At 38.4% G+C, this 27,403-nt stretch overlaps 1 protein-coding gene across 2 annotated transcripts in view; it reads left to right on the forward strand.

The window, feature by feature from the left end:
• Positions 1 to 13,632: 13,632 nt before the first annotated feature.
• The window catches only part of NFXL1 (nuclear transcription factor, X-box binding like 1), a 53,308-nt gene continuing 39,537 nt past the window's right edge, over positions 13,633 to 27,403 (forward strand). The window contains exons 1-9 of one of the 2 annotated variants that reach the window (XM_024746747.1): positions 13,633 to 13,757; positions 14,093 to 14,338; positions 16,760 to 16,933; positions 20,763 to 20,872; positions 23,593 to 23,726; positions 25,726 to 25,904; positions 26,136 to 26,297; positions 26,400 to 26,500; positions 27,084 to 27,198. In XM_024746747.1, coding sequence (XP_024602515.1) covers positions 14,095 to 14,338; positions 16,760 to 16,933; positions 20,763 to 20,872; positions 23,593 to 23,726; positions 25,726 to 25,904; positions 26,136 to 26,297; positions 26,400 to 26,500; positions 27,084 to 27,198 — 1,219 coding nt within the window. In that variant the 5' untranslated portion in view covers positions 13,633 to 13,757; positions 14,093 to 14,094. Of the gene's footprint in view, positions 13,758 to 13,809; positions 14,339 to 16,759; positions 16,934 to 20,762; positions 20,873 to 23,592; positions 23,727 to 25,725; positions 25,905 to 26,135; positions 26,298 to 26,399; positions 26,501 to 27,083; positions 27,199 to 27,403 lie in introns of those variants that run through there. The other variant, XM_024746748.1, reaches the window with a different exon arrangement.

Genomic DNA, 27,403 nt, shown 5'->3' on the forward strand with positions numbered 1-27,403 from the left:
TCCAGGCTGATCCCACACTCCAGTTTGCTGTCTGGAGCTAGCATCTTAACATGTTAAGACTAAGACAAGCTTGACATAAGGATAAGTGAGGGCTGGCTGAAGTTTGAAGATCTTTAGTAACTGTATCTGAGAGGAAATGAGAGAGAGAATTCTGGGACTTGTAGATGGCACATCAGAGGGAGAGCAGAAACCCCATGACCTAGTCTTGCCAGTATGTCTGATAAGTACTGTATCTCCCTCCCCAACTCTGTTATCAAAATAAGGTAATATTCTCATAGGAAGAGATCACTTCAAAGTTTTGCACATATTTAAAAAAGAAACCAAAATTTCTAACTTGACATATGATGTAAATAAGCTTCTTACCATTAGGAGGCAATGTTGGCCTATAATTATAACCTTCAGAGCCTGAAGCAGTATATTTTTTTCCCCATAGAAATTATAGGTGGTAAAATCAGAGCTCTTTGGTAATAGTAGGCAATTCTTTTCTAACGTGGATATTTCCACAAGATTTTAATATAGGATATATACTAGTCTAAAATGAAAACATGATCAAATAAAGTATAAAATACAAATTTAATGGGTAAAATAACAAGATAAATGGAAGCTTTTCAGTGTTATTTTCAGGAAGTTCATCTAGGCACTAATAATAATGCCATTACAAGAAGCTTTTACTAATGTATAAGATATATATTAGAGGTAAGCAAAAAGGGGAAAAAAGGAGGAAGCAGCATTTATATTGAACTTCAGTTTATATTTTTATTTTTTAAAAAGTCCGTTGCTTTAAAATGTTTGAAAACTACAGATCTGCTTTAAAAGTGTTGGAAGTATGCCTGGCTTGGATGCTGTCAGTTTAGGAGATATTCTTCCTTATGAGTACTGCAATTGTAGTATTGGATATCCTAGTTTACAGACTGTTCAGAATATAAAGTACCAAACAAGAGGCTTATAGACTCAGAAGAAATTGTTTGCTATTTGCTGGACTAGTTTATCTCTAGATGAAGGGAGAAAGTGGGAAATTCAAGGAAAGGGAATCAGAGAACGTAGAAAATGTACAAAGACTCTATAGGGATCAACTAGTTCACCCCGCCTCGTTTCACAAATACAGAAATGATGATCAGGGAACACTAAAATTGATGAGGATGTAGTAATAGGAATTTTGAGTGAGAGTGGGAATTTTTACCATATGTTGGAAAGGAATATGCTAATATCTGCTAGAGCCCAAAGTTGGATTAACCTAAAACCCAGCAATTTCATTTTTCGGTATGTATAGTCACTACAAAAATTGGCCACATTCTTCAACAGTGAGACATGTTGAAGAATGTTTATAATAGTAAAAAATTGTAAACAACTTAAATGTTCATCAAATGGAGACTAGACATATAAATTGGAAGAAATCTAGAAAACGTTTGAACAGTAACAAAATAACACTTACGTAGTTTAGTCTGTGCCAGGCTCTGTCCCCAGTACTTTACAGATGTCAATTCGTTTAATCCTCATGACAACATATAAGGTAAGTCCATTATGTTTCCTGTTTAACAGATGAGGAAATGGAGGCACAGAGAGTTTAATTAGCCTGAGGCATACAGGAAGGAAGGGGCACAACTACTATTTGAATCCAGGCAGTGAGGCTCCAGGGTGCCTGCTCTTAACACTTTCATTTGTGCAGACTCTTGTATGTACACATAATATCATCTATACAAAACTTACAAACATACAGCACAATACTAAGTAGTGCTTATGGACCTGCACCTATGACGTAACAGTTTAATAACAAGCATGGGAATGAGAGTAGAAATCAGAAAAGTGGTTACTTCTTTGTTGGATGGATTGAATGGGATGGGAGGGAGAGTGAGAAATTCATAGGACTTCATCTGTCTGTGCTGTTTTATATCTTTCAAAATAATCTGAAGGAGATAATTCCAAATGTTAAGATTTGACAAATCTATGTACAAATATGTATATATATTCTCTCTTTAATTTTGGTTATATTTGAACTATTTCACATGAAGAAAAAAAGAGGAGTTAAGTATAAATTCACACAGCTAGTTTAGTGGCAAAGCCTGGACTTTTGACCCTTGGTTCAGTGGTTACTTCGCTATGAGGTTGTACTTGATTGCTTTCTACACAGACCAAGTTGAGTGCTTTATGGGGCTCTACTTGGCGATAACATGCTTGTTATCTGTATGTTTCCACTTTCGGTCAGAGTGCATATTAAGTAACTTTGAGACAATACTTTCTAGAATTACATTTCATGTCTGGCTCTTGGTTTCCTGATGAGTTAGAGGTGAAAGAATGCATTTTTCACAAATGCATTCCTTTGAGATTCTGAAAAGAGCAATTTACCACAAAATTATTCACCAGCCTGACAATGTTGGCCCTTAAAAAGAATTGATGTTGGATTTCTTATCAGATTTCCAATTTCTCCTCTTTTCACTTAGGTGCCTTTTTGTTCCATCTGGGCTGAGCTTCAGCCATTTGGACTTGGTCCAAGAAGCTACTTGAGTTAGTTCTTCACAGAGCACGGAGCCTGCTTCCTGGGTTTGTCACAAAGATCCATGATGCTGAGAAGCACAGGTATCCTGGTGGCACCAAAGTCCATGGTGTTCTCTGATATCCCCCAGTGGCCTCATTGCTCACTCTTGGCAGAAAGAGTGACAGAATAACCACCCAAGGCACTCGAAGGATCAACATTTGTCTACCATTATCAGGGGGGCTCCAGGATAGGAATGTAATTTTTTTCCACTCATTTTTGAGTGTAAGAGGTCACTCTCCCTAGTTCCTTAGTTTGCTAAAACTACCGATAATTAATAGATATGCATTACGGGTATTTCCATTACTCCATTCAGATATAATTTCAAAATGCCCAAAGAGCACAAAATATATAAAATTACCAAAGAAGCATACTACAGTAAAGTAACATGAAATTTACCTTGATTATATTCCTTTTATTTTCATGTCTAAAACAATTGGGCATTTGAAATTCATTGGTTAAAAAGTGACAAGACTCTTCAGTGGTAGAAAAATGAGAGTTGTTTTCTAATGAACTGAAATAATGGATGTCTTTTTTTTTTTTAAAGAAATTCTTTATTTAGATTTTAGTGCTAAATCTTTTAATATAAACCTCTTGATTTAACACCACTGACCTAGTCTCGTTTCTATTTTTTACCTTGAGATAGGTAGCCTGCTCTGTTGGCCTGAACACCAAACCAGAAAGCCAGTGCTTTTTTGCAGCTCAGAGAGTGTGGCCAAAAATAAATCTCACACACACACACACACACACACACACACACACACAGAGAGAGAGAGAGAGAGAGAGAGAGAGAGAAATACATAATATACATTAACCATATTTCAAACACTTATTTGCAATCAAATATAGTATGCCATGGATACCGGCAATGCGGATTGAGAATTTGCTCCCTGAACCCAATTAAAATCACTCTTTTTAAATTATGTGAGCCTCTCAAACAGGAATCCATAACTGAATAATCTATTTGAGCTGTAAATAGATTTGTGAACAAAAGGAAATCAGTAAATATCACTTATTTAAACTTTAAAAAAGTTATAACAATGATTAGCATTATTATCTTTTGAGTTGTATGTGAGACTTGGAACAGATATCTTACAATAAATGGTGAGGATAAATAGATTCTCTGGGTATTAACTCTGATGGGACTGGTCACATTTAATATGTTTAATTAAACAAAATCTTAAAACCAGTGGATGAGCTTCAGTAGGGTTAAGTTCTACTGGAGTACATTTGGGGTAAAATAATTAAAATTATAATTTAAAAATGATTGGCTCTAAGCAATCAAATGCAATAAAGGCTTACATAAGGTCTTTTGCAGCTAGTAATGTTCCCAGTGGGGAATTATAAAAAGATCAAAAAAGCCTGGATTTAATTAGGAAGTTTTAAGAAGAAACATATTCTTGCCTTTGTAGAAAATCATGGGGCATCTGAACTTAGAAAATGGTATGCACTTCTGTTTAGTGAACTGAATATATTTTATCAGAGGTGGATGGGGTCTAGAGAATGACCAAAGGGGAGTTAAGAGTTGCCACATGTGAATGAATGGTCCAGAGGTGGGGGGAGCAGATTATGGGACTCCAGTCCAGAAAGACAAAGGCTGAGAGAAATATGCTTAAACAAACAAAGAAATCTAGATGATTATTAAGAGAATGGAAAGACTTCCCATTACCTAATTCACCATGTTTTCTGATACCACCCCCCACTTCCCCTTTGGTAACCATAAGCTTGTTTCTGTCTGTGAGTCTTTCTGTTTGGCAAATAAGTTCACTTGTATCGTATTTTAGATTCCACATATAAGTGATATGGTATTTTTCTTTGTCTTCCTGATTTACTTCACTTAGTATGATAATCTTAGGCCCAGCCATGCTGCTACAAATGGCATTATTTCATTCTTTCCTTATGACTGAGTAATATTCCATTGTATATATATACCATAGCTTCTTTATTCATTCATCTGTTGATGGACATTTAGGTTGCTTCTTAACTAATGTAAATAGTGCTGCTAAGAACATTGGGGTGCATGTATCTTTTCAAATTAAGAGTTTTCTCTGGATATATGCCCAGGAGTGGGATTGCTAGTTCCCATGGTAACTCTATTTTTAGTTAGGTTTTTTGTTTGTTTGGTTGGTTGGGTTTTTTTGCGGTACGCGGGCCTCTCTCTGTTGCGGCCTCTCCGGTTGTGGAGCACAGGCTCCGGACGCGCAGGCTCAGCGGCCATGGCTCACGGGCCCAGCCGCTCTGCGGCACGTGTGATCTTCCCGGACCGGGGCACGAACCCGTGTCCCCTGCATCGGCAGGAGGACTCTCAACCACTGCGCCCCCCGGGAAGCCCTCAGTCACTTTTCTGACTGAACTTCCATCTCTTTTTGTTCCCCTTCTCACTGAATCTTTAAACGCTGCGGTGTCCCACGAAATTCACACCCTAAGTGAGCTCATATATCCTCTGGCACTTTATAACATCTGTATGCTGAAGACTCCCAAATCTCCAGCCTCTGCTCTAAACTCCAGACTTGCATATCCAACTAGAGACCTGATATCTCTTTGGCGAATGTGATATAATAAGAAATATATATTTTGGTATTTGTCCCTGGCTGCTGGGCTGAACTCCTAAAACCCTTGTAGTTTCCTAAGTGATATGAGCTTTGGGAGCATCTTTTGTTATACTTGGTTTTTGTCACAGACTCCTGAAACAGCTCTGGAGTGAAAAACTTGAAAAGAGTATCTTTTGTTATGCAACCATGCCTGGGTTCATGTTAATGAGGTGACTTTTGGAAAGTTCCTAAGGGTGAGGGGCTGGTTTCCAGGGGAATCAACTGTGAGATTAGAGAGTTGGAACTTTCAGCCCTACCCCCTGACTTTCTGGGAAGGGAAAAATGGGCTGAAGGTTGAATTAATCACTAATTCCAATGATTTAATCAATGGGTCTATGTAATGAAGCCTCAACAAAAAAACCCTAAGCCAAGGGGTTCAGAGAGCTTCCAGGTTAGTGAACACATTGAGGTACTGGGAGGGTGGTGCTCCCAGAGAAGGCATGGAAGCTCTGTGCCTCTTCCCACATACCTTGTCCTATATATCTCTTCCACTAGGCTGTTCCTGAATTGTATCATTTATAGTAAATCAGTAATAGTAAGTAAAGTGTGTCCCTGGATTCTGTAAGCCATTCTGGCAAATTATTGAACATGAGGAGGGGGTAATGGGGACCTATGGTTTATAGCTGGTTGGTCAGAAGTACAAGTGGCAACAGTAGGACTTGTGACTGCCATGTGAAGTGAGGAGGGCAGTCTTGTGGAACTGAGCACTTAACCTGTGGGGTCTGTACTCTCCAGGCAGCTAGTGTCAGAACTGGGTTAAGTGTAGGACACTCAGTTGATATCCACAGAGAATTGAATAATTATTTTGTGTGGAAAAACCCACACATCTGGTGTCAGAAGTGTTGTTGTACGTAGAGAGAAACAGGAGAGTTGACTTCTAGTGAAGACTTGATGTGCGCTAAGCAGAATTCATGACTTGTTTCTCAAATCTGTTCCTGCTCTAATATTCCCTATTTCAGAAAAGGGCACTGCCATTGACTCCGTTCCTCAGGTGAAAAACTTCCAGTCGTCTTTTCTCGACTCTGAATTTCACACCTGCTATCTAATTTGCCAGTGAATGTTGTCAGCTCAACCTTCAAAATATATCCTGAATCTGGCTATAAGTCACCACATCCAATGCTCATTCAAACCACCATCTTTCACCTGGACTGCGACACACCATGTTAACTGATCTCTAATGCCACTGTTGCTCCCTTTTCCCCAGTAGTCCATTTCCACAGAGCTACCACTGTGATTTTTTTTTTTTTTTTTTTTTTTTTTTTTTTTTTGGCGCGGCGAAAAAAAAATCCCCCCCTTTTTTTTTTTTTTTTTTTTTTTTTTTTTTTGCGGTACGCGGGCCTCTCACTGTTGTGGTCTCTCTCGTTACGGAGCGCAGGCTCCGGACGCACAGGCTCAGCGGCCATGGCTCACGGGCCCAGCTGCTCCGCGGCATGTGGGATCTTCCCGGACAGGGGCACGAACCAGTGTCTCCTGCATCGGCAGGCGGACTCTCAACCACTGCGCCACCAGGGAAGCCCAACCACTCTGATCTTTTAAAAGCAACGTCCGATCATGTCACTTCCTTGCCTCAGCTTGCTTACAATTGAATCCCAAATCCTCACCATAGCCCTATATTAAATGACCCCTGATTACCTCTCTGATTTGGTTTCCTACTGCTCCTCTGCCTCCTCGATCTCATTCAGTTGGCCTCCTTGCTTGTCCTTAAACATGCCAAGTATGCTCCCTTTTCTGGGTCCTTGTAGTTTCCTTTTCCTCTTCCTGGGAAGCTCACCAGTATCCAATGGATGTTGGACCTTTATTCAGGTCTCTGCTCAGATGTCACCTTGTTTACCCAATCTAGCTTGAAACCCTCTTTGCCTTATCTCCCTGCACAGATCACTATTTGATATTATATCTTAATTTGTTTACTTGTTTGTCATCTGTCTCCTCCACTCAAGTGTAAGTTCCATGTGGACAGGTAATTTATTTCATTTATTGCTCTATTTCCAGTATGTAGAAAATGTCTGGGGCATAAAAGGTACTTTATGCATGTCTGTTGAGTGAAGTAGTAAGTGCATTTTCCAACCAATCCTGAGGAGATCAAACTCAGAGTTCAAATTACGGTGATTGAAGGATGATGATTAATGTGCTAATTTGCACCTCTGAGTTTGTAAACTGAGAGTCATATCAACTACGATTTAATTCTATGCAACCATTCTCTCACAAGGCCCTTCCCAGCTCAAATTTTCCTATTATTTCTGCATTAGTTTTCCTGAAAAATCTTCCTTTTATACTGTCATCTTCCTTCTCTTGAACCTTATAGTGGCTACTTACTGTCAACATTGAAACCAAAATTTTTTACTTCTGTTTTCAAGGTGCTCTCCAGCCCTATTTGTCACCTTTGCCTGGGGATTCAATAGAATTTTCTCCTTCCTGGTTCAAACATGTGCCATGTTTATTTTCACTTCTGAACCTTGACTCATGCTGTCCCCACCACGTGGAGTGCTTCTTTCCATCCCATCCACATCTTACCCTGCCCTTAATAGTTTTCTCAGTTCTCAGCATCTCAGTGAGCCTTTTCATTCCTATCCTGGTTCTTTATTTTTAGTGAACCCTTCCCATCTCTGAGTACAAATATGCAATGCCTGACAGTATTGGATAACTGCCAGACTCAATTATTGATTGATGGAAAGATTATTTAGCTGAATATTTGAAAATAGTTTACATTAAATATGAATAAATGTTTGGTTGATTTTTGTCTCTGACGGTTTTCCTAGGAAAAGTAAGTGATAGCCCAGTTGAAAAAATTATTATTTTATTTTCATGAAATTGACATTATACAATACTATTTTTATCACTCAATTCTGAGTATTAATAAGTAAAGCAAAAAAGAATCAGCCCTCTAAAGTTACTTGCATTTAACCTAGAAAAATCAACCCGCTTATTTAATTTTTCTAATTCTCTTCTGCCCCACATATGGCAGAACATCTTTCTTATTTTAGCTGGTATATTTTGCACTTTATGTTGTATCCTTTATTTCCTTCTTAACACTTTTTCCGTTTATTTCCTTCTTAACATTTTTTTCTTTTCCTTCTTTTTTTTTTACTGTCAGTTTGATTGGGTCACATCCAGTATGTCAAGTAAAACTGATATAAAATGTATACGGTGCTTGTATCAGTCTGGGTCCAATCAAGAATAGGAACCACACAGTGGGTTAAGTTTAATATAAAGAATTATCGAGTCCTGATAAAAGAATGACTAGAAGGAAACTGTGTATGGTATTCTAGGGCTCAGGGAGAATACCCAAAGAAGGACAAACTTAGAAGGGTCCCCCTCCCCAAGGCTGGTTCAGATATTATTGGAGAAGGTGTAATTCAGCCCACCGGATAGCAGAGAAGCTTGCTGGTTTGTCCTGGCCACAGCTGTTCTGCAGTCTCCTCTGGAGTGCAGGTGATCAGGAACCAGTGGGGGTGAGTTTGCAGAGGGAATGGGAGCCAAGGCACAGGTGTGCTGTATCTGGGTCTGCACTGGGAGGGTGGCAGGTATTGGGAGGGGGGTGTCAGCTGCAAAGTGAGCAGTGACTCAGGGTACCAGTGTGAGCAGAAGAGCCTGGGGTCAGTTTCCATGTTGAGAGGGCTGCTCGGAAGTTTATCTCCAGGCCAGGCAAAGGCTGCAAGGTTGCTGACTCCACTGTACAGCAGCAGGAAATAACAGGAGATCGTCTTCCCTCCTCCAATGCCTCTCCAGTACTCTCTGCTGAGAAAACTTAACATTGTGCTCTCTGTGGAGATGTTTAAAGGAGTTCTGTCCTCTGTCCCAGAGCATATATTGAAGGGTGACTTGGAGTTGAGGGGCAATATATTGATAACTGGCACCATGTTTACCTAAGTATAGATGTATCTGTCAAAGGTAAATGTTTTTAGGGAGCCATGTATGGATACACTGGCAAAAAGAATCCATATCAGGAAGACATGTCAGACTCTATGTCCATCCACATTTCTATAAATGACCCAATTTTGTTCCTTTTTATGGCTGAGTAATATTCCATTGTATATATGTACCACATCTTCTTTATCCATTCATCTATCATTGGACATTTAGGTTGTTTCCGTAAATAGTGCTACAATAAATATTGGAGTACTTGTGTCCTTTTGAATTATGGTTTTCTCAGGGTATATGCCCAGTAGTGGGATTGCTGGGTCGTATGGTAGTTCTATTTTTAGCTTTTTAAGGACCCTCCATACTGTTCTCCATAGTGGCTGTATCAATTTACATTCCCACCAACAGTGCAAGAGGGTTTCCTTTTCTCCATATCCTCTCCAGCATTTATTGTTTGTAGATTTTTTGATGATGGTCATTCTGACCAGTGTGAGGTGTAAGGCAGGAATAGGGACGTAGATGTAGAGAATGGACATGTGGACACGGCTGGGGGGAAAGGGAGGGTGGGACAAACTGGGAGATCAGGTTTGACATAAATACACTACCATGTGTAAAATAGATAGCTAGTGGGAACCTGCTGTATAACACAGGGAGCTCAGCTTGGTGCTCAGTGATGACCTAGATGGGCAGGTGGAAGGGGAGAAGGGAGGTCCAAGAGGGAGGGGATATAGGTATATATATAGCTGATTCACTTCATTGTACAACAGAAACTAACACAATATTGTAAAGCAATTTTACTCCAATAAAAAAAAAAAAAAGGAAGACATGTCAGTAATGGACGAATAAATACAATTAAACCACAGTTATTTAAGTCACTGGACAATAAAGGTATTCAGATGTCTTATTTTTTCTATGTATTGTTTCATAATTCTTTTTTTTTTATTTTTTGTTCTAGTTCTGTGAAAAATGCCAGTGGTAGTTTGATAGGGATTGCACTGAATCTATAGATTGCTTTGGGTAGTAGAGTCATTTTCACAATGTTGATTCTTCCAATCCAAGAACATGGTATATCTCTCCATCTATTTGTATTATCTTTAACTTCATAATTCTTTTAAAAAATTGATGTGGGGCTTCCCTGGTGGCACAGTGGTTGACAGTCTGCCTGCCAATGCAGGGGACATGGGTTTGTGCCCCGGTCCAGGAAGATCCCACATGACGCAGAGCAGCTGGGCCCGTGAGCCATGGCCACTTGAGCCTGTACGTCTGGAGCCTGTGCTCCACAACGGGAGAGGCCACGACAGTGAGAGGCCCACGTACCGCAGGAAAAAAAAAAAAAAATTGATGTGTATCATTCATACAGTAAATTGCACAAATCATAAATGTATAATTTTTTGAGTTTTTACATGTGTACACATACGTGAAACTACTACCTAGATCAAGATAGAATTTTCCACCACTCAGGAGGATACCTTATTGCTCTTCCCAGTTAAAATCCTCCCACCCCTACCAGAAATAGGCACTAATCTGGCTTCTTTTAATTGTTCAGGAACTTCATGAAATTGGATTCACAAGTAGGTATAATAAGTCCCCTACATATGAACAACTTCCTTCCTGAAACCACGTTCAAAGTCCAATTTATTCATAAGCCCAGCAAAGTTAACCTAGGTACCCAACTAACACAGTCCGCTATACAGTACTGTACTGTAATAGGTTTATAATACTTTTCACAAAAATAATACATAAAAAAATACAAAAAATAAAACATTTTAAATCTTACAGTACAGTACCTTGAAAAGTACAGTAGTGCAGTACAACAGCTGGCATACAGGGGGTGACATTGAGTGAACAGGAAAGAAGAGTTACTGACTGGAGGAGGGAGAAGAGGTGGGAGATGGTAGAGCTGAAGGATCATCAGCAATAAGAGACGGAGGGCAAGCTGCAATTTCACTCACGCCTGACGTTGATGGCACAGGTTCTGGTCCCTTGCTGAATTCATTCTATTTACCCTCTTGAAAAAATGATCCAGTGATGTCTGGGTAGTAGCTCTTTTTTTCTCTTCATAGATGACACGGGATTGCATTCTGAAGGGTTGCTGCAACCTTCGTGTACTGTTCTATGTTCTTGTCCTGTGCCTCAAAAACTAAGTGCCTCCTCAAATAAAGAAAATCCCCTTGCCATTTCCTGCGTTGTGAATCTCTTTGGTTCTTCAGTTACTTCTTCTTCTTGTCTCTCTTCGTCCTTTCTCTGGGCCTCCAATTCCTGGCGCTTCTTAGCAGTACAAGCTACATCATCACTGCTTTTACTCTTGCTTCTGGACATTCTGGGCTTGAAATAAAGATACCGTACCACTGCACTCTATACAGTACTGTATAGTAAAGTACACAAAAGCACAACCACTTGTAAACAATGCACACATGTGACAGTGTACACCAGACATGTGAACTAACTTATGTGATCGGACATGCGAACAGACATTTGCATCTTTGAAAGCTTGCAACTTGAAGGTTCATAAGTAGGGGACCTACTGTACTCTGTTGCGTCTGGCCTCTTTTGTTCAACATGATATCTTTTGAGATTCACCCATCTTGCTACACGTATCAGTATTTTTTTTTTTTTTGGCATAGCATTCCGTTATATGCATATACCACAATTTATTTTTAAATTCTCCTGTTGATAGACATGAGGGTTATTCCTAGTTTTTGGCTATTATGACTAAAGCTGCTATAAACATGAGTTTTTGTGGAGCTATGCACTCATGTCTTTCAGTATATATTCAGAAGTGGAACTGCTTGGTCCCATGCTTTAGTAGTAAGTCCTGTTTAGCTTTAATAGATACTACTGAACATTTTTCGAAAGTGTTTGAACCAATTTCCACTCCCATCAGTATGAGAGTTCCAGTTGCCAACAGTTGTCCAGTCTTTTGTTTTTAGCTATTCTTGAGGGTAGTATTTTTAAGAATTAAGATTAATTAGAACTATACAATTATATTTCTCAATGTTTATAATCTTAATTATATATTTACCAGCTTCATATATTCCTCATGTTCCCTTTTGGCAAACAGAAAGAACCCTTGTTTTCCTCAAATGTTATCTGAAGTTTCAAAGTGAAAATTACAGCAATGGTAGCTTTTGAAATGTATTCTCAATTTACATATGCTTCCCCATTATGATATACATCAGCTCTCCACTACTAAACTTTACTATAATACTATAATAAATGTTTGCTCATTCAGAGAGCACATAACATTCTTTTTGATGCCACAGTAATTATTATGATTATCAATTATCATTGTATAATATGGCAGGGGAAAAACTGATTATGTGAGTCTTTTTGCCTGATTAGGTCCTCTAAAAGTAACTGGAATTTCTAGGTAAACATTAAATACCTTCTTACAGTAATAATATAGTATGGCGTTTTTAAGAGCATAGTCCAAGATTCACACAGCTCAGTTGCAATCCTGGCTCTGCTAGGATGCTGAATAAGAAAGTTTTCTGTGTCTGTTTCCTAACTTAAAAAATGGAATCGGTAATAATACCTGGCTATAACAAGGACAAGTTACTTAACCTGGCTGTGCTTCAGTGTTCTCAGCTGTAAAATGGGGATAACAGGATTATTGTGAGTACCACATTGTTCATTGTTAATATACATATATATATGTAAAACGCTTTGAATGGTGCCTGGAACTTAATAAATGCTATATAAATATTAGGTACTTATTTTATTTATTTTTTTTTTGCGGTATGCGGGCCTCTCACTGTTGTGGCTTCTCCCGTTGCGGAGCACAGGCTCCGGACGCGCAGACTCCGCAGCATGTGGGATCTTCCTGGACCGGGGCACGAACCCGCGTCCCCTGCATCGGCAGGCGGACTCTCAACCACTGCGCCACCAGGGAAGCACGGTACTTATTATTAATGTAGGGGAATTAATTAGGTTGAAGGGTTGTAAAGGACCGTGTAGTCCCAAACAGCGATCAGTGTATTTCTCAATCCCAGATACAGCCCCGAATTTTTGAACTCTCTCCCACTTCCTCCTCTCCCTTTCTTATTGAAAACAGCGAAGTCAGAAGAATCAGGACCAGACCTGGCTCTCGACTACTTTCCTTAATAAAGGCTACTTTAGAGAGCTGTCGTGACGGTAAAAATCGGCCTGCTTCAGGAAAAGTATATTGTTAACTATAAAGGACTATGATAATAATGCCGTTAGATTTATCCTCTACATTGCTTTTGCAATTCAGAAGTGCACTTTCTCCACTCCAGCCACTTTTCCGCAACACTCCCTCAGCTTTCCCTCCCTCTTCCCCGACCCCGAAGCGTCTTCTTTATAAGTGCCTCTTCCTTTCTGTGAGAAGAGTTTCCTGCCACCAGAAAGCCCGAAGGCGAGGCTAAAGATGGCGGGCAGTCAATTACGACCCCTGAGATAGCCTCCCGATACCGAGCTGGGTTTAGGGGTTGTCGCACGGGAAAAGCGGCATCCTCTAGGTTTTGAACACCTCCGCTCCACCTTGCGCCCTCTCTGTGCGCCCACCCCGTCCGAGCCCCAAAGCACGCCGGGAATTGTAGTTTCCGAAGGCCCGATTCAGTTAGCGCATGCGTTCCGAGGCCTTGCCCACAGACACGGTCCCGGATGAGGAAGCGGCTAGTGATGCCACGCGTTCCGCGAGCGGTTGGCGGGGTCTTCTGGGAACTGTAGTCGTTGAAAGCGGGCGCCGTCAGCAAGGGGACGTAGCTTTCTTTCCTCCGGCTTCGCTACCGCAGTTGGTTCCTGGCGGCAGCCGCAGGGTCAGTCTGCAGTTCTCCCGTCACGGCGCTACACCTGAGTCCGAGGAGGCCCTTTCCTCCTCCCCGGTTCTCCTTCTTCGGCGCTGGATGCTCCTTCACTCGCGGTCCATTTCTCTGCCTAGTCCTCTCCCTCTTCGATCCATCTCCAAAGCCCGGGCTCAGCGGGGACTCGTCCTCTGGGAGAGACAGGGCCGCGACCTTTTCAAACCCAGTCCCCACCCCGCGGAGGCCGTCCTCATTCCGCCTCTCACACCGGCTTCCCCCGCTGTCCTTTTTCCCCGCCTTGGTACCACCGTGCTCACGCTCCTTCCACTCTTTTTTTTTTTCCTCTGCAGGGATGGAAGCTTCCTGGCGCCAGGTGGCCAGCGGCCGAGGCCGAGCCCGAGGACGGGCCACTGCGGCCCCCTCCTCAGGAAATGGAGTCCATCTTCGCGGCGCCGGGGGAGGGCGAGAGAAGGGGTCGGTGGGCGCTGCTGGCCTTGGCCCCATTCCCGGTGGAGCTGCAACCCCTGCGGCTGCAGGTAGCTCAGCCCGGCGCAGCCCCGCGGGATCTGAAGCGCCGCAGACTTCCTTGGCCAGTGGTGAGAATGGCTCCCGTCCTCGGGCTCACCTGGATGCCTACCTACTAAAGCACTTGCTAGTCAGAACTGCCTTCGCACCCATTTCTTTCCTTCTCCTTCGGGAGTTTATTATTGGCCTCACTTCTCAAACCTTTCAGGCAGCTACTCATTCTAGGCCGATTCCCATCACACCTCTTTCATCATTACTTTAATTGATATTAGTCAGTGTTACTTCTCTGTCCAATGTTCTTCCCTTCACTCTTTTTTGCCTACTGAATCCCCCCAGTTGCAGACAGTGGCCCGGGGGGGCTGATTTAGCCTATAGTTTGGTTTGGTTAACACAATGCATTAAATCTGAATTGGTTGCCAGCAGTTTTTTGGTTTTTCTTTTTAAAATCTCATAAAAATCTGGTTAACAACTTTTCTTGTAAGATAAGGTATTGTGGCATTGGTACTTTTGTGCGTGGCAACAGTTGGCTGGGCTGAGGCGCAGAAATCTTATTTATTTAGATTGGGTTTAGGCTTTCCACTTGACATTGTGTTTCCTACTTCTGGGGCCAGTTGTCATTTTCCATTTTTATTTGATTGCCTTAGTTTAGTAACTTTAATATCTATGTTCTGTAAACACTTGAGCTTGTGGTACTTTTTTCAACTGCGGTTCCTAGTTACAAATTTCATGTCCTTTCTGGGATGTATCTGGTGTGGCCTTCTCCAGCTTTCAATAATCCTTCATCCAAGGCAGTGTTTTAGTGGAGCCTGGGAGCACACACGCAATTCTAAGTTGTCCATACTAATGAAAGAATTCAGGGGGCTAAGAGAATAATCCCTAAAATCATTTTATTGTTGTATTTGGAATGTATTTTTCAAAATATTTTTTGCGGGGAGGAGCAAATTGAGCTCCTGAATGTCTCCTAAGCTAATTTTAAAGATAAGTGGTATTCTCTTGGTTACTGAGTTTATGATAGTGGTGGTGGTGAGGTGTGCGAGAGGGAGAACTGTGAACAGTTTTGGTAAGCTTTTGTGAATTTTGTGGATAGTAGAAAAGCAAGCATCCTTTAACTGGATAATTGAGATTTGACCGTAAGAAATAATATACGGTAAGGTTGCTTTGTCAGCTTTCTTTGAGATGATCTTATGTAGGTCCATTGATCAGGTTATGAATGTTTTTATTATATCTGTCTAATTCAGCGTTTTAAAAAATGTCTTTTAAGTGCTCATTTCTCATAATGACATTTATCATCTTATTGTACATAACGTTTTGAGTCATATATCTTATAGCAATTACTTTTCTCCAAGTACTCAAAGATTCCTATGTGGGCACTGTACATTTTCCTCCAGTTTTACATGAAACACTGAGTAGTCCCCAGCCAAGCTGGCTGCAGTAAGAGAAGGAAAACATTTCACGAGGAAAATAAAAGATAAAACATCATTAAGTACAAATACACCACCTAAAATAAGAAAGTTTGTATTAGTAGTGGCTCATCGGTTTCAAGCGTAAAGTGGCACTGATATGGGCACTAATGAATTAAGATCAGTTCAGTATGTTGTGGCTCCTTTCTTGAGCTATGGTTGCTGTCCAGAAGAGTTTATTAACACTTAATGCTTGCAGAGAATTTTCATGGTCCTTGCTCTTGTGGAGTTTGAAGTCTCATTGGGAAAGTGCTGTGAAGTAATCTAATTCTTTTTGTGTTATTATTTAAGCAAGTAACAAGTAAGAAGTACAGACAGTGCTAAACAGAATAGCAGAAGAACTAATCCAAAACTTACTTAACATTTCTTTTTGGAATGAAGTTGTTGTAAGAAGCATATTTTCCATGTTAGCAATATTTTGTGTGGGATTAATGTTAAATAAATACGTTTTGTGACCACATCTTAATAAGGACACAAAGTCCTTGAGCTTTCTAAGAAACAGATTGTAAACATAGTGGGTAGACAGTGAATACTGTTTGTGCAAGGTCTTTGGTGGGCCAAGACAGGCTGGGTTATAGTGTGCAAGAGGATGGTTTGAGAAAGGGCCTGCCTCTGCTGATTCTGATGTGCTCCCAGTGGGTATGTTTCCCATGTTTTAAAAATCACTGTGTACCATTCAATTTTTAAACATCTCACTTTAATTTTGTTAATATCCTGTTTTGAGGTTGATCACCAGTTTTTTGATACTTTATCATAGCTTTATAATTTTAAAAATTGATTTGTTAGTCATTCGAGAACAATTAGTTGGCATTTAGCAGAATATTTAACAAAAGTGAAAGTTTGTATTGTGGTATTCTCTTTACTCGTGTGACAAGAAATTTGAAAATACTTTTTTCATGGATGATAGTGAAATAGAATGCGCCAAAGGTGACTTTAAAATCTGTATTTTAATAATGTATTGGTATATCATGCCTTGCTTTTTGAGAGATTGTTTTGCAGAAATGAAACTCATTTTTTTTTTCTTTTAAGCAGAGCTGATGTCTCAAAAGAAATTTGAGGAAATCAAGAAGGCTAATCAAGCTGCAGCCAAAAAACTTGTTGAAGAACACCTTAACTCTTCATCTGAGGAAGAAGGAGATGAGGATTTTGAAGGAAAAAGAGGAAAAATAGTTGCTAATACATTTATAACTTACACTACTCAGACAGGTACTGTATTATGATCTTTTCAATTTTGACATTTTTACATCAATGAAAATACATTCCTGACTTTTTCTGACACCTTTACTCTATGTGGAATAGGTTTTGCATCTTAAGAATGAGCATTTTTGTGTTGTAGAGTTGAATTTTTGTACCTTTTACTATTTGAGTTATACGTTGTATAACGCTAATCTTTCTATAAAGCAAATAGGATGGCAGTGTCTCTTACAGCCTTAGAAGTTCTCTTTTGTGTTTAATTGGCATTTCATTAGAATGCTGGGAGGGGGATGCCAAAGGTCTCTGTGCAATGAGTGGGGTCAGGTTGTTCCTAATGATGATTTGATTGCACTTGAGGACTTTGAATACTCCTTTAAATCTATCCTTCATTATTCTCTTTGTCATCATGTTAAATGTATCTTGAAGTCAGTTTCATTTCTTGACTTAATTCCTTTATTTTATATCTTACAACTTCTGATTTTTATATGTAAAAAAAAATCTAAGTCTTCTCAGGTCTGAAGTGTTTAATCACATTATATGTTGTATATATCTGGGTTACTCTCAAAGCCACATTTGTTTGTGAGAGAGACGGCCAAAGTGATGTCGCTGTGAAGATTTGGGACTAAGTGTAGAAGTAGATTATTTTAAATGTAAGTCTCTTACACATTCCACATTTTATGCTTACAGTCATTATTAGAAACATTCTTGCATGCATTATCCGTATTAGTTGCCTGAGTATATTGATGGCATCATGAGCATAGGTACACATCATCCAAAAGGTTTCCAAGGAATTTACCATATCTGCTAAGGAATTAAGATTAGGAAGCTTGACTAAGAAGTCTGGTTGAGCCAGGGAAAAATTGATAAAGAGGAACCTTAAGGTTAGGAGGTTTCTTGCTTTTAGAACTTAATAGAAAGTCACCTCAAGTATCCTGCTTCAAGAAGACCTCACTGAAGCCACTCTAGATACAGATTTTATTTTTAAATAGGAAATTCAGTGATATAACTCAGTATTTCTGCCTAGTGTTTAGAAAACGTTTATCATTTGTAAGTTTTATTAATTTTTTGAAAAATTTATTTATTTATTATTGGCTGTGTTGGGTCTTCGTTGCTGCGTGCGGGCTTTCTCTGGTTGCAGTGAGCGGGGGCTACTCTTGTTGCGGTGCGTGGGCTTCTCATTGCGGTGGCTTCTCTTGTTGCAGAGCACGGGCCCTAGGTGCGAGGGCTTCAATAATTGTGGCACGTGGACTTCAGTAGTTGTGGCTCGCGGGCTCTAGAGCGCAGGCTCAGTAGTTGTGGCGCACGGGCTTAGTTGCTCTGCGGCATGTGGGATCTTCGTGTACCAGGGCTCGAACCCTCGTCCCCTGCATTGGCAGGCAGATTCTTAACCACTGCACCACCTGGGAAGTCCCACTTTTATTAATTTTAACGTAGCTTTCATCTTAAAGTGTTAAGGCAATTTTTCTTATACTGTATTATGTCAAATCCATAAATATTTTGATTTTCGTTCCTTTGTGTTCTGTACTTTGCCTCTACCAAAGTAAGGAAATCTGATCACTTAACTTTAGAATGATAAATGCCAGGGTCATGAGATGGTTCCCATCTCACATTAGTGAATTGAATACCAAAACTTTACCAGAGAAGTTCATTCTTTCTGTCTGAGCACAGCCTTTATACTTTTGCGATCTCTTAGATTTCAAACTTGAATGGTCAGCTTCCTGATGGGTATCGCTGTCTTGCTGGCCTATGGAAACACAAACATACGTTGAAAGATAACTTATTTCTTCTCTTGTTCTCTTTATCTCTATTAATACTACAATTTTCCCAGTCACCTACCTAAGCCAGAAATCTGGGAGCAGGGTTGGCATATACACGCATGAGTGTGTTTTATTCGCTACTACTCCTCCCCTCTGCTCGTCAGACAGCTCGTCTAACACAGCACTCTTTCCTTCTGAACATCGACTTTTCAAAGCAACACAATCTAATCGTCACCAAGTCCTGCTGAGTTTTACTTTCTAGATTTCTTAAATTCATCCCACCACTCCCCACATGCTATCGTCACCTTAATTCAGGCCCCTGCAGCTGTTTAATGTGTGGATTAAATCCACATAATAACTCTGTGAGGTAGATATTACTATTACTATTGTTAGTATTTTAAAGATGAGAAAACTGGGACAGACGCATTAACTTGCTCGAGGTCATTTTTTGCTTTATCTGCTGTTAACTGCCTCTTAACTTCAGGTACTTCATGTTTCCAGTCTTGGCCTCCCTCACACTCATTTTTCTTCAGTTGCCAGAGTGATCTTTTTATGCATGACTTCAAATGCCATGCTATCCGTCGTGACATCTTGGGCAGTATACTTTATTGTTGCAGCCAAATTTTAACACATTTTTCAAAGAAATCTTACATAAATTTTATAAGATTAGACTTTATTTTATTAAAGCCTGTTCATCTTGTTTTCGTATTCTATTTTACATGTTAGCTGTTAAATTAGATGAAATTTTAAAATGTTATACATTTGTTAGAGCCAGCTGTGTCAGAAAGCAAAATAAGTACACAGAATATGATTATTAAGTCTGCCTTTAAGAATCTCTTCAAACTTCGATATTTGTTTAAAATAAAGCAATTGTCTTTAATAAGTTTATAATATTTTATAGTTGGGGAGTAATTTTATGTATATTTTGTATAATATAAATTATACTTGCATTTATATTATGGTAGAGCAAGTTTTTGTGAGTGTTGTGTTTACTTGGATGATCTTAGAAAGTAAAGAATTATCTAAGTGTCCTATTTATTTAATTTTTCTTTTTGGTAACTTAAATTTTGGTTTGTACCATTTTATTGCCATGGGAAGTTCTGTACTTACGATAGTTTATGCTATTAGTGTACTTTTCTTGGAGACTCGGTTAACCTCTATTGAACAATCTTTTTTGTACTAAAGGCCTGTAGGTTTATTTCTCTTACACTGAAGTGACTCAGATTATTGTCCTTTTGTTGTTGTGTGTGCTTTTGGGTAGCTTTTCTGCCTTTCATCGTGCTGTTATTTCTTGGACCTTCCTGTATTCAACCCTTGCTGTGGCATAGCATAGTCATCAAGAGGGCTTACTTTGGAGTCGTACTGAAGTTACTTAAGTGTTCTGTGCCTCAGTTTTCTCATCTGTAAAATGAAAGTAAAAATAGCTTATTTAATCTTACTGAAATATGAATAGTACAGTGCCTAGCAAGTAAATGCTTAATAGTTGCTTAAAGGAAATACAGTCTAGTAATTTTTATCTAAGAAGTCATGCTTCCTTTTTTAGCAGAAATAGCATAATTTAATGAAACAAGGTTATTATACTGTATTGATCTCAGGATCTTTTCATTCAACAGATTTTTACTAAGAAATTGCTATGCGTCAGACACACACACACACATAGACTTTTACACACCTACACATTCATACGCATATGCTTATATTTAGGCTCAATGGCTTTGCTGAGGTTTGACTTTGCAGTTCCTTTCACTTTGCTTTTTGATATGCTTTCCCTTGTTACTTGACATCTTGCTGCTGTTGCCTGTGACTCTGCCCCCGCCAGATTTGTTAAGGACTGTAACAGCAGGTATACTCTGAGAGAAGGTCAAGGTAACTGTTTTTGAATCAAGTACATAAGATGTAATGCATGGACTTTGTGACCTCTTGGCAGTTCACTGGTTGCTTTTTTCTTAAACTTCTCATTTTTTCAGCTATATTTTGAGCAATTGGTATTACTAGACAGTTCTCACATAATGTGGTGCTGTTAGTAAGTTTGTGTTATTTTCAGATGTTGCTTAACCTGAAGTTTTCAATTTTTAAATTTCAAGATGGAGATGTTCGTGAGTTAGAGCGAACAAAACAGTATGTAAATGAAGCTTTTCAAGCAGGGGCTATGACATGCTTAATTTGTATTGCTTCAGTGAAGAGAAACCAAGCAGTAAGTTTTTCTCCTTATCTAAATTATTGTTATCTCCCCCAAATATCTTATTTTGCATTTATAATTTGTAACCATTTATTATTCTTTTTGCTTATTTTTGTTTAAGAATACTTCATTTGAGAATTCTCTTTATGAATTGATACTCAATTTTGGGGAATCTTTAATTAAAAGAAAAATAGCTCTAAATGAGCAATCAATATTTTTAGCACTATTAAAATAAATGAAGCAAATATTTTCAGTGTCAATGCATATGTCAATTTTTTTTTTTTTAAACATCTTTATTGGGGTATAATTGCTTTACAATGGTGTGTTAGTTTCTGTTTTATAACAAAGTGAATCAGCTATACATATACATATGTTCCCATATGTCTTCCCTCTTGCGTCTCCCTCCCTCCCACTCTCCCTATCCCACCCTTCCAGGCTGTCACAAAGCACCGAGCTAATATCCCTGTGCCTTGCGGCTGCTTCCCCCTAGCTATCTACCTTACTACGTTTGTTAGTGTGTATATGTCCATGACTCTCTCTCGCCCTGTCAAAACTCACCCTTCCCCCTCCCCATATCCTCAAGTCCGTTCTCCAGTAGGTCTGCGTCTTTATTCCTGTCTTACCCCTAGGTTCTTCATGACATTTTTTTCCCTTAAATTCCATATATATGTGTTAGCATACGGTATTTGTCTTTTTCTTTCTGACTTACTTAACTCTGTATGACAGACTCTAGGTCTATCCATCTCATTACAAATAGCTCAATTTCATTTCTTTTTAAGGCTGAGTAATATTCCATTGTGTATATGTGCCACATCTTCTTTATCCATTCATCCAATGATGGGCGCTTAGGTTGTTTCCATCTCTGGGCTATTGTAAATAGAGCTGCAATGAACATTTTGGTACATGACTCTTTTTGAATTTTGGTTTTCTCAGGGTATATGCCCAGTAGTGGGATTGCTGGGTCATGCATATGTCAATTTGATAAAGCATTTTTAGTATCAGTACTTTAGAGATTCCCATAAATACTGAAATATTAAGTAAACTATATTTCATTACTTTCAGCAGGTTTAAAATAACATAGATATGCTCCCTGCATTCAAGGAAGTAAAACCTAGCAATGACAATTACAGTTTATTAGTGAACTTCTCTTGTGTGGAAAGTGGCTAGGGTTAATGGGGACAGATGGATTCAGAGAAAACTCATGTACGTAGAGACGCTATGGCCTAATGGTGAAGTTATGTATATATACATTTAAAGGGCATTAATAAAGCAATTAAGGGCATGTGATGACTGAATATGATAGACTCACCATTTAGACCTCAGCTTAATCCACTGCTATTATAGCAGCGTTGCCTAGAGAAAGAAAGACAGGTCAGATGTGAAATGGATTGGTCGTGTAGAGTGAATAAGGAATTTAAAATATATTGGGAAGGATATATTGGCAGGTGCCTTTGGTGCCCTGAGTCACATCTGGTTGTCTTACTCTGATTTCAGCTGCAGTGGAGGAATAGGCTCTCTGCATGCGGATGCAGTTTCACTGTAAACACTTGCTATGTGTGTGAATTTTTTTTTTCCAACCTCAGTGCTTTCTCCTTGAGAACTGACTCAGCCAGGAAATGGGTGTAGTGCAGAGCAGAGTTAATGTCCGTTGGGGCAGCATTCCACCATAGGGAGCTGGGGGATGACTGCCCTAGCCTCCTGTTTGTTAGTGGTTGGGGCTGGGGGTGTCCTAGGCATGTTTTACATGGTTTTTCAGAGCATCCCTAGCAGGACTGAACTTTGGCCCTTAGCGATAGTCAGCTCAGCAATATACAGTTTATTGGTATTTCCTCTTCCCTATCTTGGCCTTTTACTTATGCATCCCAGTTCTTTTCTTAGGCACTGCTTTGGGGGGAGCTCAGTCTAAGAAGTTGGCTTTTTTTCAGTGCTCCTGCCGGCTTATGCAATATATTCCATGTCTGATTTTATTGAACAGCTGCAAAATGTTATGATGAAAAGTGAACTGATTTTTGTCAGTTATAGCAAAGTATTGGCTGGTTAAAAAAAATTAATTTCTGTTATTCCTTAAGCTGTTAAATTTTGTATATGTGTGTTTGTTGTGTGTGTGTGTGTGTATATATATACACACACTGAAGTTTTTTGCTCACCTAATTTTTAGAATTTAGCATTAAGTGCTAGACTAATAGGTTTTATATAACTGTAGGGCAACATAGAGATTGTATGTACATATTTGTGTTTAAGGATTTTTTTGTGGTGTTATTTATAATTGGAAAAATCTTAAATTTCCAACAACCTGAACTTGGTTAAATTATGGTAAACAAGTCAACATGATATCTACTGTACAGCTATAAATATATTGTATGAACCTACTTGATAAGAGTAAATGCTTATACTGTGTTAAAAGAAAAGGCTATAAAGTTTTATATCAGTACAGTATGACCTCATTTTTTAAAAGTATGAAATATATACAAAAAAATTGGAGACTGCAGAACGTTAGCAGTAGTTGTTTCTAGCTGAATGAATCAGCATGATTAATACTATTTTTCTTTAAAGTGTTCTACGTGTACATTAGTTTTTATAAAGAACATTTCTTCTGTTATGCCGGAAGGAAAGTTTTTTCCTTAATCCTTATGTAGCTCTTGAAATAGTTTAGTGTGGTGCTTATTTTAAAGTATTGTGGAATTATCAAAGAAAAATCATTGCATACTTGTTAATTTCTGATACCTTTGTCTTAGGTTTGGAGTTGTTCAGGATGTTTCTGTATATTTCACATGCCCTGTATCCAGAAGTGGGCTAAAGACAGCCAGTTTCTGGTATCTTCTCCTTTGACGGATGATGATTTTGGAAAGAGAGATTATCCCTGGCCTTGGTAACTTTTTCTAATTTAGTTGGAATGTTTAGTTGTAAAATAAATGAAAATTGTAGCTCCTCAGTTGCTTTATTGGCAGTTTCAGTATCCATGCTTGGCCTTCAATTAGTCATTTGGTTTGTGAAGATATGAGACCTGCTAATGGCTCCCCCCGCCACCCCAGTTTATATAACTACTAGTTCCTTTTGCTAACTAATAAATAATTCAGACTCTGTTTTTCTCCTGCAAAACAACTCCTTAGTAATCCTTTTTAAAGAACTTTCATTTCTTTAGAACTAAAATCCATCAAAATTCTGGTACTTCTCTCTGGAGCTCCTTTTAGTATGTATTGGTATCACATTGTACAAGACTGTCCTCTAACATTTTGATCAATGGCTTCCGATTTTGTCCTCAAAATCTCTCAAAACTGCAGGTGTAAAGCAATAGCCTCACATTCCTTCAGGACCACTATAATTTGCCTTCTCTGTTTCTTCATACAGAAAACAACACACTTAAGTAAATTGGTATCACTTTAAAGTCACGGTCTGTATCCTTAGCTGGGTTGTAAGTCACTTTCCTTCCTTCCAGCTTGAACTAATGATCCAAACTTTTACCATAATTTAGAAGATTTGCTAGGTAAAAAGAGTTAAATATTTTAAAATGCAGAAACGTCTTTTTATAAAGAAAACATCAAAAATTTCTCTATTCTTCTCTTTCATGTGACTCTCTTCTCAAGTTTCAATTTTCCAAAGACAGAAAGCCAGACTAGTGACGGAATTTTCTTTTACTATAAGTTACTACTAAAACATAACTTTTTTCTCTAATAATCTATATTAAACTTTTACATATACAAAATTACTTTTCCACTCCCACCTCCCGTTTTCTTTAGCCTCTTCAATTTCTTTTCCTCTCTCAGTATGAATAATGTCTAAAATTTGTCTGAGCATTTACTCTGTATATTAACAGACATGGAAGGATCTTAATCAGCTCCCCACAGGAAACTTGGAATATGCTTCATATTATATTATTAAGAAACAAGAAGAGAATTTTAATTAATTCCAATTAATTTCATCTATTTAAAAAGATAACCATGGGTAGGCAGAGTTTCCCAAACTGTGTTTTCATTTTTTCTCTCTTCCTTTCTTTTTAATTTTAATGAAAACAAACAAATAAACAAGAAACTGCAGGTGTATATTATCCAATCTTATTAAATTTTCTATATTTATTATGTTAGTTTGGCTTCTAGGACTAAAACTGCTTTATTTTAATCTTGATAGGTAAAAATCTGCTTTAGCAGAGAATGTGCAACAGTATTTCAACTTTTCTTTGACCTAGGTACATTTGAAATATATATATTTTGTATTAGATGTTGAGAAGTACGAAATTCTCTGTTTATTTTCACACATTTTTCCCCGTAATTCTAGATTTTAAGTCATGTTTCTTGCTGCTGTATTACCTACCTATAACCGATGTCTCTCTTCTTCTTGCTATTACTAATACATTTTGCTTATTTGTAGACCACCCAACCAAACTTTTAAAACATTGAACTTTATAAAATTGGAATGAATATCTGAAGAATAAAGTTCAGGTTGTTAGTAGAAAGCTAATGTTGCTTCCTTTTGTAGCTGTATTTTAGATATGTGTTGTTTAATATGGTAGCAACTATCCACACATGGTTATTTAAATTCTTAAAAATTATGAAATGGAAAATTGTTTCTTCCTCAGTTGTACGCAATAGCCACATTTCAAGTGCTCACTAGCCATGTGTGGCTAATGGCCACTGTGTTAGACATGACAGGTATAGAACACTTCCATCATCTCAGGAAATTACTGGACAGAGCTCTCCTAGATGGTTGAAATTGATTTTAGTAAAATCTTGTTTCTTTCTCATATAAAGATGGAGCAGAGGTTACATTAACATAAAACTGATTGTGTATACTCTGTTATTAAGTATATTTATATTTCTGCCTCATGTCACTTTTATAATTGAAATTAACTTCAGTAATTTCATTCTTTGTAGTCCAAAATGTAGGTTTGAATACAAACGATCTGACACACCTAGTAGGTACTATTGCTATTGTGGCAAAGTGGAAGATCCACCTTTAGATCCGTGGCTTGTGCCTCATTCATGCGGCCAAGTATGTGAGAGAGATTTTAAACCTCCTTGTGGCCATAAGTGTTTACTCCTCTGCCATCCAGGTGAGTTATATATTATATTTCTAATTGTGAGTGGTTATTTCTTCTCATGTTGAAGTAAAAAAAATTGTGAGAGTTGAACTCAGAACTTAAGTTTACATAAGAAAATATTGGAAGGGATTGCCTTTTAAAGTATCAGTATGGAAAGCTTTAGAAATTACTGATAGGTGTAGGAACTGAAAATTTTTACTTTTAATTTCTGATTTTTTTTTTCCCCCTTTCATTGGATTCTAGGTCCATGCCCTCCTTGTCCTAAGATGGTCACAACTACTTGTTATTGTAAGAAAGCAAAACCTATCCCTCGTCGGTGCAGTGCTAAGGAATGGTCCTGTCACCTGCCATGTGGACGGAAATTGCTTTGTGGACAACATAAATGTGAAAATCCTTGTCATGCAGGTAAAAGGTCATACCTGTTAGGTGTTCTGGCCTTAAGCAGAAGTCAAAGCAGTCTCTGTTGCTTTTATAATGTTCTAGGCTAATTTATCATTTTGATTTTAGGAAGTTGCCCACCCTGTCCAAGAGTTAGTAGGCAAAAGTGTGTCTGTGGCAAACAAGTAGCTGAAAGAAGTTGTGCAAGTCCACTGTGGCACTGTGATCAAGTAAGTGTATATGCATGTTGAGGAGTGGGTGTTAAAGTATACAGAAGCATAAACAATTAGAAATGCTAATGAGGTTTAGTTGGATAAAAGGAGAGGAAGAATAGCAACTCAGATGAATTATATTCATGTTTTAGGAAACTTTTTCAATTTAATATCATTTTAATTACCAGGGGAAATTTTTTTTCAAATTAACAGCTATTTGTTGAATTTTGGATTTAGTACGTATGTACTCTTTCCTCTTTTCCCTCTTCTTGAGTTAATCCAGTTGGCAGTAGTATTGATTCTGTAGATTGTCTTAGAATTGGCATGGTTTTAGTACCATTTGGAAATCTTTGGTGGATGACCATGTGAAACTGCATGTTCTTTTTCCTTTATTACATTTTAAAAATATACTCCCTGGCGCATAAGAAATGTGTATGTATATGCTTATGCATATATACATATAATACTTATGTAAGATATAAAGCATAATAATTTGAGGAATCTAAAGAAGTTGCTTATTTGTGACTGAGAAATGATTATGTCATGTACAAAGTCTTTTGTTAACTTTTAAGTCGTTAGTGCTTATTGCATTTTATTTTAGGTATGTGGGAAAACACTGCCATGTGGTAACCATACGTGTGAGCAAGTTTGCCATGTAGGTGCTTGTGGAGAATGTCCTCGATCTGGGAAAAGGTTCTGTCCCTGTCAGAAGTCAAGTAAGACTTTTTAAAAAACCTTTAATGGGATTATAATTATTTATCATGCTAATTAGAGTACTTTCCTAATTAAATTAGATTTCTCTGGGAGCTCATAATGTAGTTTCAATAATAATACAAATTTGATATTAGATTTCTGTACATTTGGATGAGAGGACAATATAGCATAGTGGATTAAGAACTCAGATTTTGGGCCCAAACTTCC

This window comes from Neophocaena asiaeorientalis, unplaced genomic scaffold (genome assembly GCF_003031525.2).
Source record: "Neophocaena asiaeorientalis asiaeorientalis breed wild unplaced genomic scaffold, Neophocaena_asiaeorientalis_V1.1 scaffold19, whole genome shotgun sequence".
NCBI classification, from domain to species: Eukaryota; Metazoa; Chordata; class Mammalia; order Artiodactyla; family Phocoenidae; genus Neophocaena; species Neophocaena asiaeorientalis.